This window comes from Mauremys mutica, chromosome 9 (assembly GCF_020497125.1).
Source record: "Mauremys mutica isolate MM-2020 ecotype Southern chromosome 9, ASM2049712v1, whole genome shotgun sequence".
NCBI classification, from domain to species: domain Eukaryota; kingdom Metazoa; phylum Chordata; order Testudines; family Geoemydidae; genus Mauremys; species Mauremys mutica.
The window spans coordinates 59,529,283-59,544,542 of record NC_059080.1 but is presented as its reverse complement, the minus strand read 5'-3'; the positions used below and the strand labels follow the sequence as shown (position 1 = coordinate 59,544,542).

General features: G+C 42.0%; 1 protein-coding gene across 2 annotated transcripts in view; it reads right to left on the bottom strand.

The window, feature by feature from the left end:
- The window catches only part of FAM168B (family with sequence similarity 168 member B), a 38,864-nt gene extending 32,230 nt beyond the window's left edge, over positions 1 to 6,634 (bottom strand). The window contains exon 1 of one of the 2 annotated variants that reach the window (XM_045030453.1): positions 6,416 to 6,634. Coding sequence is in view for 1 of the 2 variants with exons in the window: in XM_045030452.1 (XP_044886387.1) it covers positions 1,551 to 1,554 (4 nt within the window). In the remaining variant the exon portion in view is untranslated. Of the gene's footprint in view, positions 1 to 1,550; positions 1,816 to 6,415 lie in introns of those variants that run through there. The other variant, XM_045030452.1, reaches the window with a different exon arrangement.
- Between the last annotated feature and the right edge of the window lie 8,626 nt (positions 6,635 to 15,260).

Genomic DNA, 15,260 nt, shown 5'->3' with positions numbered 1-15,260 from the left:
ACTTTCTTCCTCCTGTTTCTCTCTCTTCCTTTACTGTAATATTACATCTGTGATACCCAAACATACTCTGCTACTGCTTCTCTTGGCAGTGTGGAGTAAGGGCTATAAAATAAATGAATCTCTTTGGCATGGGATTCTAATCTCTCAAATTTAAATTCCTGAAGCATCAATAGCCTAAGAAAAACAAAATAGCTGGAAAAAAAGGTTCTAAACTAAATGGCTCAGAATTAGTATGAAAACAGCACCACAATTCATATGTTCAAGTTTAGTCTACATCAGTACTATAAGTGCCCACATCTCAAAAGTAGCTATAATTAGTAGAAAAGCAAAAAGCTTAACAGGTACAGAAGCTAAACCATGCTCCCACTTCTAGAGCTGATATTGTAAGTCAAGGTTGAGATATTAACAAGACTGCAAGGAAGCTTCACTAATTTTTCTACTTAAAAGGGATTCCAGTCTCAAACTGTCAGTTTGGCACATTCTAAAGATAAATTTTTCTTTATTAGAGATTTTTAGAAACAAGATTATGTGTTGAGTTAATTGTACTGCTTTTAATTTTTAAAAAATTGAGTTTCTCCAAGTATGGCACATTATCCCAGTCCTGTGTTTTAAATATGTTTGCAGGTATGTCTCCTCTTTTCTGTCCATTAGTGCCAATCCTTCACTTAAAATATCTGGTAGCAAAAGAGGCATGCTACCAGAACTAACCATTCCATTATCCTTGAGTCCCTCTCTCCCTCTATTGCTTGACCTGTAAATGTTATATGAAGGGACACTACTAGTTTAGGCCCAAAACTGTCACAAAACTTTTGAGTATAGAAAGTTTATGAAGCTAAATAAAGGGCTTCAGTAACTAAAAAATTACCTGCAGCATTGAAGACTTACTGTTTTACTACTGTAAGGAAGTTAAAGTTAAACTGGCCAGTGTAGCTTCACTAGCTAACATGAATGAGTGCGAGCAATCAAACAGTATAAATAGCAAAAAGGGTCAGCCAGATTTAAGATGAGTAAAGAGTATAGTTCGTCAAAATGGTTTCTAGAACAGAGCACCATAAGCAAAGAAGCCCCTTGAACTTGTGCAAACAGAAATTTACTATGCTGTCCGCAAAACCATCTACTGTATCAAGTTTAATAGAAAATCCAAAATACCACAGAAAATGGCACTACACGAACTCAACAATTTTATCTAATAGCAATACAAACATTACCTTTTAAAAAAAAAAAAAACAGGCAAACCTCCAGCACAGAAAAATCTAAATATCACCAAGTTAAATGACAGTAACCCACAATTTACATTGACTAATATTAAGGAACATTACCTGTAGCCGCATTTACTACCTGCCAAACTATAAAGGAGCAATTTGACCTAATTCCCATTAGCAACAACATTCTACAACACTTCCTGACTCACCCACTCCTCCATGTACAAAGCTGTGGGATATTTTCCTTACAATCACAGTAAGGTTTAAGAATTAATATTTCACTAGCCTGTGCCATTTTACTTTGTCTTTTTCGCTATTTTCTGAATCAATTAACTTTCATCCACTTACACATCAGTAAATCTTTCGTGTTGTACGTTGCCTTCCTATTTCCATCTTTGTCCCCCTTTTCAATGTTTTAAGGCATTCTGCCTTTTTTGGCCTTAAAAAAAAAAACCATGAGAACCCAGCTTTCCTTTAGTCCTGGTATTTCCAAATCATGGAGTGAATGCCCTGGTAGATGGCCATTCCTCTGTACTCACACCTGCAGGGCTATCACAAATCTCTCCCTCTCTCTGGTGCCCTCAGCCCTGTGACCTCCTCTTTCAAAGTGAGACTCTCCCCAATCTCTATAGTAACTGGGAGGCAACAGTTCTAAGTTCCATGGGAGACTTCTGAGGAAGGGAAGAAGCAGTAAGAGTATTCAATGGGAATAGCAAAAAAAAAAAAAAAAACCTGCATGGTCATAAATAAGCAATAGAGCTGAAGAACATGCAACCTGGGAAAAGCTGAAAAACAAACCCAGAAGAGAATTCTAGAGAAACTGGACAAAAACAGGTGAGACAGCAGCTCCAACAGGGCATCACATCAACTGAAATGCAGAGTAAGGAGCCAGCACAAAGGGGACTCCAGAAAAGTAAGGTAAGGAACCACAGCCTTAAACTGCATCACACAGTCTCCTTATGGGAAGTACAGAGCTGTTATTAATACTATGTCAACTTCTTCCATTTCAGAGGCATCCATACTTGGAAAGTTTGTATTCATGTATCTGAATCAATGTAGGCCCATTTGTGCTAACAACAAAGGAAGCTGCAGTTGGACACGGCAAGTGTGTGTACAATTGTGGTGTTTAACCAGCAGCTTCCACCACTGGATGGAGCTATACCAGTATAGAAAAATGCTTACAAATTTTCCAAGCATGGACTGAGCCTTAGACACAACTCAACTCAGTGAAAAATAATTCTTTCCACATCTTCAGTGAAGGACCCAACTTGTTTGTGTGCTAGAAATCACGCAGTCTCCTCCTAGGGGCTGCAAACCTCCAGCCTTTTCTGTATTGCTTGTCATTTTCAGTCTATATTCAGTCATTTTATCTGTAGCTTATTCTGAAGTATGCTTGGAAATATTTAATAGGGAAAAATGTATTCTCCTCCCCCCCCCCCGTTTTTTTTTTTTGCTCAAGTTTGCCAAATCTCTCCTTTGGGCAGAGACCAACATGCAGAAAACTTCATTCCTCTACCCCCGTCCCAGCGTTCCAGGAAGCTGAGCATGCGCAGACAGGCTGCTATAGCTGAAACTGTTTTGGTTAACCTGATTTAGGTGCTTTAAAATACCTCTACAACAGTTAGAGCTGAGGACGTGTTTCTAGGATGGATCATAGGAGTTAAGAATGTATTTCTAAAATTACTTCTACACAAAGATGCATGAAAAAACAAAACTGTAAGGCTTCTAAAAAGGTTAGCAGGTTTATTATATTTAAACACAGTTTAGTATTCAAAAATCCTGCTACACCTCAATTGCAGAACAAAAACTATAACAATCTGCTAAACATTGCTTTGTATTCATTTCATTAGATGCTTCACATCACAGGAGTTGGGAAGAATCTCACCTAAACAGGCTGCTTCCCAAAGGCACAAGCTTACTATATTCCACTATACTTTCATTCAGCACCCGTCCTGTACAGTTCAAGGAAACATTCAAAATATTTAACATTTAGCTATTCTGGATCACTTTTAGAATCCACCTTGCAAATTCTAAGTTTCCACTTGAGATTTGTGTCTGTTGGTCTGTCAATATATTTCTGACTACAGTCAAACGTCTTCCCTTGCCCAACTTTACATGAGGTGTTTTCAGATTTTGCTCACTGATTTCACCTCTATGAAGCTTAACCTAGAAATGTAAAGCTTTAAATAATTCAATGAACTTCCAAAATCAGCAAATACAATGTTTAGAGACCTTTTAATTTTATAAATCAGCTCCTTCATTATCTACAATGAAAGACCAGAATTCAGGTTTCTTTTGCCCTGAAACAGCTGACATTGGCTAAAACCTTAACTACGTGGTGTTTTGCCAAGACTTCAATCACTGAGGTCCATACACTTGGGCAAACCCCTGCGCATGCTGCAGTCATGATTTACTTTATCACTACTAGGGGTTTTGCACTGGTGGAAATTTCCAACATAGGCAAGGCCTAGGAGAGCACTTCCTGTACTGTTTTAGATGTTTAGGGACACTTTGCATTTATATAGTCCCATCCAAGGACCTCAAAACACTTCAAAAATATTAAGCCTCAGCTTCCCCATGAGAAGTATTATCCCCATTTAAAAAAAAAAAAAAATGGAGGGAGAGGGATTAAGTGACTTCCCAAAATTGCACAGGAAATCTGTGACACAGGTGAGAATAGCACCCACATGTGACTTCCAGTCTCATGCCTTAGCCACAAGTCAGGCAGGAAGAAAAGTGAGCTCTGAACTCAGGATTTTGCAAATCCGTAAAGGAATTCCTTTTCAAATATGACAAATGAGAAGACTGATTTAAAAGTTTTAATAGTGGTTCTAAATTTTTTAAAGGTTGAATTGCAAAGCTGAAAAACAAACTAATATCTAAAGTCTCTATCTGCACTCGTATCTGAGAACACAAAACATTATGATTATACATTACAGTAAATTTTAAAATTACAGGAAGCAATTTAAATGTGCAGATTTACCCCATCAGTTATTAAGGCAAGTTGTGGTACAAACTGACAGGCAATGCCAAGAACCTGAGGGTTAACAAGCATCATTTGTAATTTATTTACATTATTATACCTTTTCAGAGGTACAAATACATAATGCAAAAGAGCTGGAGGATACTTTTCCTCTTTGAGAAGAATGGCAATGAATCTCCCTATATAAGAAAAATGTTACCCTACTCACTTAGTACTTCATGTAGAATTTCCATTAGTTACATCTGAAGCAAAGTCCTCTCAGACTAGCCCAGTGGTACACCAATCACACACAGAATCAGAGTTTAACAGGACCTTTTTTTGTGTGTGCCTCATGAGATAATTGAGGAGATATGTAAAAGCAGCAGATCCAAATCCAGCAGAAAACAGATCCAGACTAACACGGCCACCCCTCTGATACTTGAGGAGATATGTTATATAATTTGTGAGAAAGTACGATCGGGTAACTGACCCTCCAGTTCCTTGATAATCAAAGTCCTACAAAAACAAAACCACCACTACCCTCTCTGCTGATTTTGGGCACTTAACAGATTTTCAGGTGGAAGGGAAAAAATGAATACTTGAAGAACGAAACCACTTCAATATATATGCATACTTAAGACAACGTTTCTTCTTTCTGGTAAGTTATTAGCCTACAAGGGTTCTTTCCTAAAGTTAGTTTTCACTTTATTCTGCACACCTTTTAGAAATGAGGCAACTGACAAGTGTTGCCCACAAAGATGGAACCTAAAAACACATTTCTAATTCTTCCTGTCTTTCAGCCTGGAAGTTGAAATACATAATTAATGCCACAAAATGCAAAAGTTGGGAAGCTGTGTGTTAGTGAGACTTCTAATGGGAAGTATCATATGAAACTATATTAATTCAGACAAAATCCAGTCAAATTAGATAGCATATGCTAGTAGTAAGCATCTTAAATTGATTGTAAAATAATACATATTAAAGTACAGTTCTACTATTTATCTCTGAAGCAACAGCACGTTACTAAAGGGACAAAATTTCTCAGATGAAATAATAAAAATTTCAGCAGAAAGTTGTAATGTGTGTTTCAAACACTGCAGGGGAATGTCCAATTAAAGCACAATTCATATTTGATATTTTAAATCACGGAAACCTTTCTAGGGTTGTAGGCTTGATCACACCTTTTTTTTAAAAAATAATTCACAAACAAAATAGTAAAGCCTATTGAACATGGTACTGTTTTGATAAGCTGCACACTCAGGCGCTGCAAGCAGATTCTTCAGCATGCACTGGAAATATTAACTAACTATTATTTACATAATTTTGCTGACTCTGACCACCTGGTAGCATGCAAATGTCATTTTCATAAAGGTCCTGGCAAGACTGTCATTTAGCCTACATCAGTAGAGGACTAACAATATGTTGCAGGACAGCTTAAAACATAACCTCTTCTCTGACTTTATTCTAGGGCAGTAACTTTTGGGGGGGGGGGGGAGAGAAAACTGAGGGGCAAAATTAAAAGTAGACTTGGCCAAAGAAAGGAACATGGCTGACAACCACTGGATGCCTTGCCCATCACTTGGCCGCTAGCGTCCTCAAGGCCAAGCCATTTTGACACCTGTTACAGAAAGTGCCCAGGAGCCTCCTTTGCCTGTGGATCGTGCTTGTTGCCTGCGATGGCTGCTGGAAGCGGCCTGCCCCTTTGCTAGCGCCCGCAGGGGAGGTGGCTGGGGCCGGCAGTCACCCAGGGGTCCCATCGGCGCTGGATGCTCGGGAGGGGGCCGCTCGGAGGGGCAGTGCCAGCTACGTGCCGGGCTGCGGTATCACCGCCGGGCCGGGGAAGCGCCAGAGCCGTGCGGGGACGGCGCCGCGGGGCGCAGCCACCCCGGCCCGGGGCCTGCCCGCCTGAAGGGCAGCGCGCCCGGCCTCCCAGAGCTGGGCGGCGGGCGCTGGAGGAGGCCCCGGCGCAGCCGGGCCGGAGTCCCGCCGCTGTCACCCCCGCCCGCAGGAGGGAGGGGAGGGCAGCGCAGCGCAGCGCAGCGCAGGGGCCGGCCGCAGCCCGGGCGGGGGGGGGGGGGCGCAGCCGGGCGCGCGGAGGTAAATAAACCCCGGGCCGGAGACGACCTCCCCCTTCCTGGACATCGGCCCCGCCGGGCCCCCCAGGCCGCGGGGAGGCAGCGGCTCCAGCCCCACTCTGCACCGGGGGCGGGAGGGGTCCGGAAGCCGGCGCCATCCGCTGTCCCGCACTCACCGGGCTGCGGCGCTTCGTGGTGGCGGCTCTGGCTCTGGCGCTCGGTGTCTGCTGCGGCCGGGGGAGGGGGCGGAGCCTCGCAGTCGGAGGGGGCGGGAGCTAGAGCGGCGGCTGGGGCCTGCGCCTCCTGCTGCTGTGTCCCGGCGGCGCCTTCCCGTCCCTCTCCGGAGAGCTGCGCAGCAACTGAGCCGCCGCACGTCACTTCCGCGCGGGGGGAGGGGGCGCCCCTGGCCCTGAAGCTGCAAGGGAAGGAAAAGGAGGGTCACGTGCAAGGAAGCTGCTGAGGCGCCCCTGGCACGTGACCAGGGAGACCCCCCCAGTAAAATCATAGCCATTGGGGCTGGGCTGCTTATCACCTTTGAACTGCAAAACACCCAGCCACCCCCACAGCCCAGACAAGCCTCGGGCAACGCCGCAACCCGCCCCCCCCTTCGACAGCCACTGGTGGTATCTAGAGCAATAACACAGATGTCAGCTCAATAACATGGTTCTCTGTTCTTGGCCATCTTTCTTGAGATTATTTTTCCCCAAACTGCATTGATTGGATATAGTCACTACATGCCTGAATGTGAACACTTTGGCACATCATACGTAAAGACACTCTATTGGGTCTGTTTCTTGAATTTGTAGTTGCTGTTTCCAGCCATTTCTTATTTTTAGCAGCAACATCTTAGCATCTTTAGCTGGATGCAGCAACTTTTAACATTCAATATCCAGTGTATTGTGATAATAATGAATAGCTTTTAGACCTACATTAAAAAAATGGCAGATTAAATTATTTTTCTGGCAACTGGCAAATCCATAAAAAGAACATAAGAATGGCCATACTGATTCAGACCAAAGGTCCATCTAGCCCAGTAACCTCTCTTCCAACAGTGGCCAATGCCAGGTGTCCCAGAGGGAATGAACAGAACAGGTAATCCTCAAGTGATCCATCTCCTGTCGCCCATTTCCAGCTTCTGGCAAACAGGCTAGGGACACCATCCCTGCCCATCCTGGCTAATAGCCATTGATTGATTTATCCTCCATGAATTTCTCTAGTTCTTTTTTGAACGCTGTTATAGTCTTGGCATTCACATCATCCTCTGGCAAGGAGTTCCACAGGTTGACTGTGTGTTGTGTGTAAAAATACTTCCTTTTGTTTATTTTAAACCTGCTGCCTATTAATTTCATTTGGTGGCCCTAGTTCTTGTGTTATGAGAGGAGTAAATAACACTTCCTTGTTTACTTTCTCCACACCAGTCATGATTTTATAGAACTCTGTCATATCTCCCCTTATTCGTCTTTTTTCCAAGCTGAAAAGTCCCAGTTTTATTAATCTCTCCTCATATGGCAGCTGTTCCATACCCCTAATCATTTTTTGTTGCCCTTTTCTGAACATTTTTCAATTCCAATATATCTTTTTTGAGATGGGGCTACCACATCTGCATGCACTATTCAAGATGTGGGTGTACCATGGATTTATATAGAGGCAATAGGATATTTTCTGTCTTATTATCTATCCTTTTCTTATTGATGCCCAATATTCTGTTCACTCTTTTGACTGCCACTGCACATTGAGTGGATGTTTTCAGAGAACTATCCACAATGACTCCAAGATCTCTTTCTTGAGTGGTAACAGCTAATTTAGACCCCATCATTTTATATGTATAGTTGGGATTATGTTTTCTAATGTGCATTACTTTGCATTTATCAACATTGAATTTCAGCTACCATTTTGTTGCCCAGTCACTCAGTTTTGAGAGATCCTTTTGTGGCTCTTTACAGTATGCCTGGGACTTAACTATCTTGAGTAGTTTTGTATCATCTGAAAATTTTGCCACCTCACTATTTACCCCGTTTTCCAGATCATTTATGAATATGTTGAATAGGACTGGACCCAGGACACACGGGGAACACCACAATTTCCCTCTCTCCATTCTGAAAACTGACTATTTATTCCTACCCTTTGTTTCCTATCTTTTAACCAGTTACCAATCCATGAGAGGCCCTTCCCTCCTATCCCATGACTACTTACTTTGCTTAAGAGCCTTTGGTGAGAGACCTTGTCACAGGCTTTCTGAAAATCTAAATACACTATATCCACTGGATCCCGTTGTCCACACACTTGTTGACCCCCTCAAACATTTAGTGAGGCGTGATTTCCCTTTACAAAAACCATGTTGACTATTCCCCAACAAATTATGTTCATCTATGTGTCTAACAATTTTGTTCTTTACAATAGTTTCAAAATCCGGCCAGACCACTCAAATGCTGGCCAGGAGGTAACCCTTGCTGGAAGGGGCCTGGGGAGGTCAGCTAGTCCAGCCCCTGTGCTGAGACAGGACCCCCACCCCCAGTCCATCCCTGATGGGGTTTGCCTACAGGGTTCAGGAACAATTTTATAGTTTGGAGGGGTTGCTAATAATGGAAACCATCTATTTGGTGTTTGTTATTACTACTTCAAGCTAAAGGGTACGACAGCACCCCCAGTTCCAGCACCACTGTGTGTCCAACCTCTGCTTCAAAACCTCCAGTGGTGGGGGCTCCGCGACCTCCCTTGGAAGCCTGGTCCAGTGCTTGTAACTATCCTTAGAGTTAGAGACTTTTCCCTAATATCTAACCTAAATCTCCCTTGCTGCAGATTAACTTATTACTTCTTGTCCTACCTTCAGTGGATGTGGAGAACAATTAAGCCCAGTCCTCTTTATAACAGTCCTTAACATAATGGAAGGTTGTTATTAGGTCCCCCTCAGACGTCTTTTCTCAAGACTAAACAAGCCCTGTTTTTGTAACCTTACCTCATGGGCCAGGTTTACTAAACTTTTTATCATTTTTGTTGCTCTAGACTCTCTCCAATTTGTCCACCTCTTTTTGAAATTGTGGCTCCTCCAAAGTGCTTGTAATTCTTTCCGGCTTGAACAATGAGGAGTCCGGTGGCACCTTAAAGACAAACAGATTTATTTGGGCATAAGCTTTTGTGAGTAAAAAACCCACTTCTTCAGATGCATGGAGTTCTGATGAAGTGGGTTTTTTACTCATGAAAGCTTATGCCCAAATAAAACTGTTAGTCTTTAAGGTGCCACCAGATTCCTTGTTGTTTTTGTGGATACAGACTAACACAGCTGCCCCTCTGATACTTGCTTCCCAGCTTGGTGTCATTTGCAAATTTTATAAGCGAACTCTCTACTCTATTATCCAAGTCACTAAATGAAAATATTGACTAGTACCAGATCCATGTCTGTCCCTGCAGGACCCCACTACATATGCCCTCCCAATTAACAGCAAACCATTGATAATTATTCCTTGAGTACGGTCTTTCAATCAGTTTAGCACCCATCTTTTAGTAATTTCATCTAGACCATATTTCCCTAGTTTGCTTATGAGAATGTCATTCAGGACTGTATCAAAAGCCTTACTATCTATGTATATCATGTCTACTGCTTCCCCCAACCCACTGAGCCAGTGTCCAATAAAAAAAGAACACCGAGTTAGTTTGGTGTGATTTCTTCTTGATAAATCCATGTTGACTATTCCCTTATAACCCTATTATCCTTCAGGTGCTTATAAACTGATTAATAATTTACCCCAATATCTTTCCAGGTATTGAAGTTAGGCTGACTGGTCTATAATTTCCGAGGTCCTCCTTGTTCCCCTTTTTAAAGACAGGTACTGTTTGCCCTTCTCCAGTCTTCTGGGACCTCTCCTGTGCTACATACTATCTCAAAAATAATTGCTAAGGGCTCCAAGATTGCTTCAGCTAGTTTCTAAAGTACCCTAGGATGAATTTCATCAAGCCCTGCTGACTTGAATACATCTAATTTATCTAAATATTCTTTAACCTGTTCTTTCCTTATTTTGACTTATTCCTTCCTCCGGTTGTTAATATTAATTGTGTTGAGTATCTGGTCATCATTAACCTTTTTAATGGAGACTGAAGCAAAATAGGCATTAAGTACCTCAACTTTATTCATGCCATCAATTATTAGCTCTCCTTGCCTTCTAAGTAGAGGACCTACGTTTTCCTTTGTCTTTCTTTTGCTCCTAATGTATTTAAAGAACCTTTTCTTATTGCCCTTTACGTCCAGCACCAGATGTAACTCATTTTGTGCCTTAGCCTTTCTGATTTTATCCCTGCACACTTGTGCTGTTATTTTGTACTCCTCCTTATCAATTTGGCCATGTTTCCACTAGTTGTAGGGTTCCTATTTGATTTTCAGGTCATTAAAGAGCTCCTTATGGAACTATATTGGCCTCTTACTATTCTCCCTATCTTTCCTTTGCATTTAATAAGATTGCAGTTGCACCTTTAATATGGCCTTCTTGAGGACTACCAGCTCTCTGAACTCTTTTCCCTTAGATTTTCTTCCCATAGGACCTTACCTACCAGTTCTCTGAGTTTATCACCCAAATTAATGCATCTGAAGAAGTGTTTTTTTACCCACGAAAGCTTATGCCCAAATAAATCTGTGAGTCTTTAAGATGCCACTGGACTCCTCATTGTTTTTATGGATACAGACTAACATGGCTACCCCGCTGATACTTGTCACCCAAATTGCCTTTTACCTTCGGATTCAATAGCAATTCCTCTCTGTTGATGAGAATCAAGTCTTAAATGACTCTTCCCCCTCCGCCCACTCAGTTACTTCCTCCACTTTCTGTAACAAAAATTTGTCCCTGATACATTCTGTATTACTTTCCCAACAGATGTCTGGATAGTTAAAGTCCTTCTGTAGCAGGGTGGACCCCTGCTCTGGCCCTGAAGGAAGGGGCTTTAGGCTGGGGCAAGAAGCCTGGGCTGATGAGGGAAAGTAGGCTCAGCTGTGGCCATGCTACAATCAGGCCCAGCTGGCCCTTATAAGAAGGCCAGAGACACCAGAAGCCCAAGACAGTCTTCCTCTGCTTGAAGAAGGAGAAGGGCCTGGCTGCAAGGAGCTATAGACAAAGTACCTGAGGGGAGCAGGGCTCGGGACAGGCTGGGGAGCCTGGAAAGCCCCAGGCGGCGGCCTAGCATTGGGCTAACAGGTACTGGGGGTTGCAGAGGGCAGCCCAGGGGTAGGCCAAGGCAGCAGGTCCAAATCCTCCTTGCCAGTGATGAGTAGGCTGATACTGCAGTCTGCCCCAGGACGTGGGGCTAGACAATGACTGGCAGTAGCCATACACTGAGGCAAGCTGGGGATAGAGGGTGGGGGTTCCCTGAGAGGGGAGACCCTGAGAGAAAGGGGTTACTGCTGGGGGGCAGCACCCCATGTAAAAGGGCACCAGGGTCTGGGGGGGACTCAGGACCAGAGAACAGGCAGATCACTGGCCTGCAGAGGGCGCTCTGGGCTGGAAACTGAGCTAATTCCCCGGGATCACCAGCAGGAGGCACCGCAGGGGTGAGTCTGACCCATTACACCTTCATTACTACCAGGCCCTGCATTTGGAATAGCTGAGCTGGGAAGTGCGGCCTTCTCCCCCACTCCCTTCTGAGGATGGTCTCCCTGAGGAGAGAGGCCCATGGAAGAGCCCAGCACTGCTGCCCCCTGGCATGTTCCCTCACGCTTGATGGGGGCAAGGGATGACTCCCTGGTAAGGGATGATGGGGAGGCCTTGTCGGGGGAGAGGACAGCCCCAGGCAAGGCACAGCTATCCTCTGTGGGTCTCTGAGAGCTAGGCCTGATTCCATACAAACCCCCCCACTTCACAGAATGAGGGGTTGCCCATTGGACACTCAAAAGGTGGGAAGTTTGCAGGTGTCCTTAACCGTCCGCTGCCACTCATGACAATGGCCCCAGTTATATGGTCACATGCAGCTTCTCACATCGCACCACAGCATCTCAGTCTTTTCTGCCATGATCCTCCCATGAGCTCCACTGCTTGCCATCTGCATACTGCCTGTGCTTAGCTCATGACAGGATTGCGGCCTTAGGAACATATGCTGGATCTTTTACACAAGACTACTCTGTACACCATGCAGACCAAGTCTGGGACAGTTTGTACTTGCAACCTTAGCTCTGGATTCTCCTGAGTTTTGGTAATTTAACTGTGCAACCATAACATTCATAGAATCATAGAAATGTAGGTCTCGAAGGGACTGGAGACAGCCATTCCCCCCATGCTGAGGCAGGACCAAGTAAACCTAGAACATCCCTGACAGGTGTTTGTCCAACCTGTTGTTAAAGTCTCCAGTGACAGGGATTCCACGACCTCTTTTGGAAGCCTATTCCAGAGCTTAGCTATCCTTAAAGTTAGAAAGTTTTTCTAATATCTAACCTAAATTAAGCCCATTACGTCTTGTTGTACCTTACCTACATCCAGTTAGCATAATTCTTTTTTATGGACTTCCCTAGGTTTTGGGTTTTTCTTTTTTAGTTTTTATCTAGGTAAATGTACAAAATCTGTATCCCAGCAGGATGTTAGGAAGTGCTGTGTTGATGGATCAGATGTGATGTGAAACTGAGCCCTTGATCCTTTGTAGTCATTAAGGATCACATGACATTTTTCATAAGAAATATGATCTAACTTTTGTCCTAGCCATATTACACTTCAGCTAATTATGGCTACCTTCCCAAATTCACCCTGCAATTTCAATTCAATATACTATTCATCTTCATTTCCTGCCCTAAACTGTTGCTTGTTGTTGCTGTACACTGTTTAAAACAGATTACCTTTTGATTTTAAGAACCGATATATCCTGTTTAGGAACACAGAAATTGCCAAAATGAGTCAGAGCAGTGATCCATCTACTCTAGTATCCTGTCTGTGACAGTGACCAGTACCTGATGCTTCAAGAAACCCTGTGAAGGTCAATTATGAAATCACTTAGCCATGTAGGAAAGATTCTTGCTTATTCCAAGGTAATTAGTTGTTGAGTTATGCCATAAATCATGAGTATTTATCTCTTTTCTGAATATATCTAATGTAACAATGGGTGTTTTAATTATCTATTGAAGTGTCTTATCAATCTCAAATCTTAAAAGTCCAATCTTCAGCTAGTGTAAATTGTCATAATTCCAACTGAGCTGTGACAATTTACACAAATTGAAGATCTAGCCCATAGCATGAATATCTTGTGACTGAGTCCCACTGGATAATTACACATTGTGTAAAAAGTATTTCCTTTCAGATACTAATTAGAAGGATTATGACTTAACATGGAATCTTGTAAAAGGTATTTTTGTTCATCATTCTGAGTAATTCATAGATTTTAGAGCCACAAAGGGCCAGGGTGGAATGATTTAAATCAAAGGACTTTAAATCACCAATTTTAATCATGATTTAAATCAATAAGCAGGAAACCTTGATTTAAATTATCAATTTTAATCATGTTTTTAATTTGTACTTTATAGTTATTTTCCTAAAGAAATATTGAGTCTCATTAGTTTGCAACCATTAAAACTAGGGCTGTCAAGCCACTAAAAAAATTAATCTTGCTGTTAAACAATAGAAATCCAAAAATATTTAAAATAAATGGCAGTTTACTACATTTTCAAATGTAGTAATTTCAATTACAACACAGAATACAACATGTACAGTGCTCACTTTATATTTATTTTTTATTACAAATATTTGCACTGTAAAAAACAAACAAAACATGTTCAATTCACCTCATACAAGTACTGTAGTGCAATCTCTTTACAATGAAAGTTAAATTTACAAATGTAGAATTATGTAAATAAAACTGCATTCAAAAATAAAACAATGTAAAACTTTAGCATCTACAAGTCCACTTAGTCCTACTTCTTGATCAGCCAATCACTCAGACAAACAAAGTTGATTACAATTTGCAGGAGATAATGCTGCCTGCTTCTTGTTTACAATGTCACCTGAAAGTGAGAACAGGAGTTTGCATGGCACTGTTGTAGCTGATGTTGCAAGATATTTAAGCTATTTAAGCTGGCATTGCAAGATGCGCTAAAGATTCATGTTACTTCATGCTTCAGCCACCATTCCAGAGGACATGTGTCCATGCTGCTGATGGGTTCTACTTTATAATGATCCAAAGCAGTGCAGACTGATGCCTGTTCATTTTCATCATATGAGTCAGATGCCACCAGCAGAAGGTTGATTTTCTTTTATGTTTTGGGTTCTGTTTCTGTAGCAGAGTGTTTCTCTTTTAAGACTTCTAAAAACATGCTCCATACTTCCTCCCTCTCAGATATTGAATGGCACTTCAGATTCTTAAACCTTTTGCTATTTTTAGAAATCTCACATAGGTACCTTCTTTGCTTTTTGTCAAATCTGCTGTGAATGTGTTCTTAAAACGAACATGTGTTAGCAGTCTTGGGTGATGACCTATAACATGAAACATATGCAGAATGCGGGTAAAACAGAGCAGGAAACATACAATTCTCCCCCACAAGGAGTACAGTCACAAATTTAATTGACACATTATTTTTTAATGAGCATCATCAGCATGGAAGCATATCCTCTGGAATGGTGGCCGAAGCATGAAGGGGCTTACGAATGTTTAGCATATCTGGCATGTAAATACCTTACAACACCAATTACAAAAGAGCCATGCGAATGCCTGTTCTCTCTTTCAGGTGACATTGTAAATAGGAAGCAGGCAGCAGTATCTCCTGTCAATGTAATCAAACTTGTCTTAGCAATTGGCAAAATAAGAAATAGGACTGAGTGGACTTGTAGGCTCTAAAGTTTTACACTGTTTTGTCTTTGAGTGCAGTTATGTAAACAAAAAAAATCTGCATTTGTATGTTTGCACTACAGTACTTGTACGAGGTGAATTGAAAAATACTTTCTTGTTTTTACAGTGCATATATTTGTAATAAAAATATAAAGTGAGCACTGTGCACTTTGTATTCTGTGTTGTAATTGAAATCAATATTGAAAATGTAGAAAAACATCCAAAAATATTTAATAC